General features: G+C 36.2%; 1 protein-coding gene across 1 annotated transcript in view; it reads left to right on the top strand.

Moving 5' to 3' along the window:
* Window positions 1-242: 242 nt before the first annotated feature.
* LOC139692459 (alkaline phosphatase-like) overlaps window positions 243-7,289 on the top strand; it is a gene marked incomplete at its 5' end in the record, with an annotated part of 349,793 nt that continues 342,746 nt past the window's right edge. Inside the window, one exon of the mRNA XM_071590674.1 lies at window positions 243-422. Within this exon, the coding sequence (XP_071446775.1) occupies window positions 243-422 (180 nt within the window). The remainder of the gene's footprint in view (window positions 423-7,289) is intronic.

Below are 7,289 nucleotides of genomic sequence, written 5' to 3'. Positions count from 1 at the left end.
CAGTGAATTAAATGCACGGCAAATGTATGTTGGTCATAGTGAAAACCGTATTAGCGAAACTCCGTCCCTTCCACGTAGCATGAGTGCGTCCAATTAATTGTTTTGGAAATTATCATAACTATGTTCAGACGAATGGTGATTTTTTTCCACCTTCAGGACGAGACTATTGGTACCAGGAGGCTAAGACCACCCTGGAAGACATCCTCGCCATGGGTTCCGGAGAGAGAGTCCCGGGAAGCAGCAAATCTGGTGGTCCAACCTGGGAGGTGGGCGTGGCGCGAAACGTGGTTTTGTTCGTTGGCGACGGGATGGGGGTGTCCACGGTGACCGCCGCTCGGATACTCAGAGGTCAGCAGCTTGGGGGATCAGGAGAAGACCACAGGCTCGCCTTCGAAAAGTTCCCGCACTTGGCCCTGGCTAAGGTAATTACAAAAAAACATTCACCTGAACAATATTACTCTTAGTTCACATGTGACCATTCCGATGACTTGCGAATCCTAGTTTTTGGAGATATCATATTTGAACAAAGCCTATACTTAACCATATTTCTGGTTTTGAAGCTTATTGCTAGTAATAGCTTAAGCATAGGTTCAATACCTAACTAATAGCACTGACGTAGTAACGGCTGTAAGTCATGAAATACTCAGGTAATATTCATTTTGATGCGTAGTCTGAACATCAATACAAATTTTTAAGAAAAGTAATCAGCATATACATCATAAGAAGTGGAAATAAGCTTGAATACAAAATTTTAATGCCGATGAAATCACTGGCGTTATAAATAACTAACTTAAATGAAAAATGGTAATCACACGTTAAAATGGGGTAATATATTTACAGCACTTAAATATCATGTTCAACTGTACTCCATTATACCCATTTTCAATTAATAAAATTTCCTTATCTGTGAGCCTGCAGTACAAAAAATCTGATGTATCAGTAATAATGAATTAACAAATACCTTTTAGTTTCTCTTTAAATGATAACTTGCAATATACAGCTATAAATGTTAAATTATTAGTCAGCTTGGACACATTACCTTCATACAATCGTAAACCAACAAGTTCGTATGCCAAATGAATTGTACAGCTTGATAATGCTTGCAAAAAATAACATCTGTTTTAACAATCGGATTTGTAATTCTCTCCGAAATTGTGCTCTATTCATCATAATGTCGGAGAATATCCATGTTTGTTTTTTCCCTTAAACCTAAATAAGAGATTTTTCCTTCCACTTACTCTTTCGTCTCATCTCCTTTAGCTCGCTTTATGAAATGATTTTCCACATGGCTACATTTTCCAAGAAAAAGTAGTCAGTAACATATTTTCCTTTCAAACAAATAAGCAATAAATTGACATGTAAAAGAATTCAAGCGTATTAATCAGGTATCTAATTTTAATAGTTTATTTATTCCATAAATAGGAAGGTGGATTTAATGTTTATAAAATAGAATGAGATAAAATTAATCATATTTTAATCAGGTTTTATGAAAGTTTATCTGTAGGAAAAGGAAAAGTTAATTGCATTCTTACAAATGCTTTTACAAAATCGTCAGTCAACTAGAAGCTTAAAAAGATATTGCATCTCAAGCCAAGCTAATAATAAATCTCCCCGAAAGGTTACCTTAATTTGAAAAAATAAAATCAAGCACCTACGGTAAAATGATGTCTTCTTTGTTCCAGAGCGTTGAAGTTTCATTTATACATAATAATTATAATGCATGCATGCTTGTAAAAATGATGCACAGTTATTTTGTACTTTCATTATAATCGAAATCTCAATTTTTTTCTACTCTCAATAGGGCTATATCCTATATTAAATATTATATTCCAACTATCCTAGACTTTTTGTTGTAGTTTTGAAATCACATGAATTATGCATGCGTAAACATGCACGGACTTTGGCGTCCCCAATTCAAACTAAAAAATGTACTCCCATTGGAATTTTAATTTATAATTTAATCATGTGCACATTTTCCACTTTATTACTTGAAATAGTGAAAATCTCCATTTAGCTAAAGCCCCGGAAGCCTTTAGCAGAAAAATACATGATTTTTGAGGGAAATGTGTCCTCTTCAGCATGGTATAGGCTAGTTCTCTCCCATGAATTTGAGACTAAGAGTGCTACAGTCATTGATTCATTCAATAAGTCAACTCTCTCTAACCCACTTGTAACCTAATTATCACTGGTTGACTCCAACAACGTTAAGCTCTCTGACGTTTTTTTGGTATAAAAGCGAAGAATTTCCCGGAGAGTAATTTAGAAAATCAATCTAGAAGTGTTAGTTAATAACTTAATGTATACCTGTTCTATTCATATAATAAATCTTTGATATTGGAGATTTATTGCTTAGTGAAGAAGGAAAACCCCAATTAAATGCTTTATTTTTTCAATCAATGAAAACCTTTGAAAGTTATATTTGTCATTTGTAATTGAGTCCTACAAATCTCAGTTTAATCTCGGTTACCGGTCCCAAAGACACGAGTATCGCATTCGCCGGTTTTCAAGTGCTCACGGCGCTGTTTTCTACTTGATTTTCCTTAACATTGAGATTCGGTTTTTTCCTCTGATAATTGCTGTTTTATCTTGTTTAAAAATTGCATAGTAAAAAACTCAGATTTATCATATTTTATTACTTCTCGAGGTAATGAATAAATATGCTTATTTCATGATTTTCGAGTATTTTGTATACGAGGGTCATCCGGAAAGTAGTACCCGTTCGTGAAATAAAGACACAAAAGTAAATATTAACAAACATAAAAAATTTTATTTGAAAGAGGATACTTTAAACTACTTCTCAACATAATCTCCAAGCAAATTAAGGCATTTGTCATAACGTGTGACAAGTTTCTGTATTCCTGCTGCATAGTCCTTCGCCGCCAGCTCATTGAGATACAGGGTCACTCCTTCTTTAAGTTCTTCATCGCTGTCAAATCTTTTTCCTGCCAAAAAGTCTTTAAGCTTTGTAAAGAGATGAAAATCTGAAGGGGCCAAGTCCGGGCTATACGGTGGATGGTCGAAAGTTTCCCATTTGAATTCCTGCAAAAGTTTTTGTGTTATCCCAGCTGCATGAGGCCTGGCATTGTCATGAACGAGAATGACACCAGTAGACAATAGACCTCGCCGCTGATTTTGTATTGCCCGCCGTAATTTCTTTAATGTTTCACAATACGCATTGGCATTAATAGTGTCTCCACGGGCCATAAAATCAATAAGCAATACACCTCGTCGATCCCAGAAAATGGTTGCCATGAGTTTCCTGGTGGACAGAACTGTCTTGAATTTTTTTGGTTTGTTTGGTGAATGAGCATGATGCCACTCCATTGACTGTCGTTTACTCTCAGGTGATGCATAACAAACCCATGTTTCGTCACCAGTAATTATGCGAGTCAAGAAAGAGTCTCCTTCATCAGAATAACGTCCCAAAAACGTCAGTGCTGCAGCCATACGCTTGGTTTTGTGCTCATCTGTAAGCTTGCGAGGGACCCATATTGCACAAATTTTTGCATAATGCAGATGGTGTTTAACAATTTCATGAACAATTGTTCGAGAAACATTGGGAAAATGCTCACAGATGTCATCAATTGTGACGCGCCGATCGTTCCTCACGAATTCGTCAACTGAGCTCACCAGTTGGTCTGTAATGACAGACGGTCTCCCCGAACGCTCATCGTCGTGTGTGTTCCCCCTCCCCATGTTGAAGTTGCGACACCACCGCCGAACAGACGACTCGTCCATTACATTGTCTCCATACACCTCCTTTAATTGGCGATGAATATCACATGGGCGAACGTTTCTTGCATTGAGGAATTTAATCACTGCCCTCACTTCACAACTGGCGGCGTTCTCAATTTTTTTAAACATTGTAAACAATCACAGAAACAACACAGGCAATGCTAGCGTCACGCAACTTGGCTCAGAGAAGGCAGACAAGCCACTGAAGCTATCTGACCTCGTCCAGCGGCTACTCGCGTCGTCAGCACTTCATGCGGCACGAACGGATACTACTTTCCGGATGACCCTCGTAGTTGTGTAAACATCTACCGTTTAGAAACAAACAAGCACCGAAGTTTTGACCGTAATCATTTGTTTCTTAATGGCAGTTACTGAAGCATTCTTAAACGGCTAAAGGATGTACGTTCGCAGTTTTGAAAGTCAGAAAATAAATAATCTTATTCTATTTATTAAACTACTGTCGTTACATCAAAGTGAATACCTATAATTAGCCACAGGGACAGTAGGAAATAAGTAGCATTCCGTTTGATCGTACAATATAGTATTTACTTTGCTTTAATAATCGCTTTTTGATGACTTGTGAAAAGAATTCGATCAGAATACCAAGGGGGTTTGTAAAAAAATGCATGTGGTATGAATCCTCCTTCCTATGTCGTTACTAAGGCACCCCTATATTCGTTACTTAAAACTTATTCATTGTAACCACGGAACATCTTGCATATCCTTGAGCGCTTAAGTAGCTTTAATTGAAGTCCTGGTGTCCTCAAAACACAAAAAGGTCTCCAATTGTAGAATGCTCTGAAAAATTTTCGTTCCCAATTATTAAAATTGCACGCTACTCTATAATTAAGAAAAACGAAAGTTAGTGACGAAGAAAATGAAAAAAAAACAGTTTTGATCCAATAAAAACGTCTGGAAAATATTCAGTGTACCATTTTATACTAATGGCGTACAATTTATACTTTACAAATTACATTCTATACAGATCAAGTTCAATATTTCTCTTATAGAACGAGTGATTTATATCGCATAGAACTAATTCGTGATAATTATGGTCGCATTAGGGACTAGTGAGAATTTAGAAACAGTAAAAATGAGGTAATGTCGCAAATTAATCAAAAATATAGTTAAGTGTCTATGAAGACAACAGTAAAAATGGGATTTACACCATATGCATAGGTGAAAATGCCCTAATATTAATTATTTTATCATAATTACTAAAAGGAACTCAAAGCAGAGAAGGATAGGGTTTCGAGTGTTTTAAGCCATTGTATACATGTTGCCTAAAACGAATAAATTAATGATTCATATCTGTAGATGTAAAACTTGACATATATTTAGTGGCATCTGGTTTAAGTGCAGCCGTTCAATTAAAATACGACGTAGGTTGAATTAAAGCTCAATTCTAAGCCAACTTATTATGTGGCTTGAGTTTTAATTGAAGGCGGTGTTTGTTCGGTTTTATATGGCAATCTGGACTTATATCCTAAGGAAGGTGGAAATCGGCTTTCGAAAATAGACAATATTTTTGGAGTATTCCTACAGAAGCAAGTATGCTTAATATACGGATCCGAGTTTCTGTATTGAGTCAACGAGTTGCTGCAATGAATAGAATTATTAGATTTCGCTGAAATACTAATCTTAAAGCCGTAACAGATGTACCGGTAAGAGAATGAGAAATCAGTTCGGTTGGCATAAAAGCAGTCAGGTCGATGGTTGAGGAGAAAATTCATTTAATAACTTAAATGGAAGTAGCACCATAAGTTCAAGAGAGTAGTTAATACGCATCTTTCATCTGTAAGTTTATTTAGTACGCTATTTCCCTATGAAAATTATTCTTCCCGCATGACTCACGATTAGCAATGTTATGCATGATAATGAGAAAACTCAGATTCCGTCATAGATTTTAGTATTCACTTATTGTCTCTGTTAAATAATAAATAAGTTCATTTGAAAAGGCACACTCTAGCGGTCATCGTGGTCTAGCGAGCCTTGCCTAACTAATTTCCACCATGGGTGGAAGGAAGGGATGATCGTGTCACCCATGGCGAGGAAAGGATTCGCGAATATGGCGTTTTGGATATCATTTATGTGTACTTTATGTGCGGAAGATAAGAATACGGATTCTTAAGGAAAACTGAGAATGGGACGCATTCTTGATTGAGCTTTCTTATCGGGGATTTAATTTAGCATATAATTAATAAACACATTGTAGTTATGTCAAATACAATGAGGGCGACCCTTTATCATCTAAATTTTGCGCAATATTAAATTATTTTTTAGCTTCTATTTGAGGTTTAATATTGCGGCGCCTTTGAAAATGGATTTAATTCAATTGGTATGTATAAAGAATGCATGGCTTTGTGGTGAAAGCAAATTTTCATCAAAAAGAAATGGTGTAAAGCGTTTAATCCAGCTAATAACATAGAGCATTATGAAAATAATATATATTTGGTTCACTCAAAAAGAAATAAAGTAGGTCCGACGAGTGTTTCATCCTTAATGGTTTTTGTGGTATATAAATTCCTTTAAATTTAATGCATTAGGTCCCACCGTTCTATGATTAAGAGTTACATGGACGTATTTTCAAAATTTTTGAACGAAATCTGAATTATTTAGAGCTGAATTAGTAGATATTGCGTTATGTAATGTTTCTGCAAAAGACTTGCCTCCGGATGTGGAAGATGTAACTAGAGAATCTTTGATGCCTTCAGTAGCGAATGAGTTCCTTTTTTTTATTTTCGAATTTTTCTGGCTGGCATCCAGAAGGAATTGTCCTTCGGCAAATGTGTTTTAAGTATTGCCTCCCAGCAGTTGCTCTGATATATGGCACCTTCATTTTTCAGTTCATGACCTAAGACATTGGATATGAATTAATGGCGAGATGGTCTACCTTGGGAAAATAGTCTACGTACTGAATATAATTTTAATCAATCGATATAAGTGACTCAGGTCAGTGTGTGTAGGCAGATTCAAGAGGATTAAAGGGTAATTAGCTTCACTGTTTGTGGATATAATTATAATGGAGTTAAGGTTTACCAAGGCGGCAACAATAAGATTGAGATAAAATTAACTCTCTGACGTTTGATCATAGCCATTTGATATATATTGTTTCGATTTCTTGCCACTCCTATACTCCTACGTAGTCACTTCTAGTATACGACGAACTTATTTTCCTTGCCAGTGCGAAATTTTTCCATTGACATGATTGGCTGAATATCATGAGAGTAAAAAAAAACTTAACACTTCCAAGTAAAGATTTAATACTTAACAAGGCTATGGTTTCGATGCTGCCCATCATCATCAGGTGACATGTATGAAAAATTCTCCAACTTATATATTCTGGCTCCAAGAGGGGAGGAAGGTAGGAGTAAGGGAAAGAGGGTAAGTTACTCAATTGGTACAGCAACCTATTACGGGGCTAGGGGAGGGAGAGGGTATGTATTAGCTCAATATTATCCGCGAACAAAATATTTTCAAGGATCGTGCGTAAATTTCCGTAAAGACATGTGTGAAAGATTTGTTTCCAATTCAGAGCGCCGGTGAATATACGA

The sequence above is a fragment of the Hetaerina americana genome, unplaced genomic scaffold (assembly GCF_022747635.1).
Source record: "Hetaerina americana unplaced genomic scaffold, ioHetAmer1.1.p SCAF_4, whole genome shotgun sequence".
In the NCBI taxonomy this organism is placed as follows: Eukaryota; Metazoa; Arthropoda; class Insecta; order Odonata; family Calopterygidae; genus Hetaerina; species Hetaerina americana.
The sequence above is the reverse complement of the archived record's forward strand: the minus strand, read 5'-3'. Positions and strand labels throughout refer to the sequence as shown.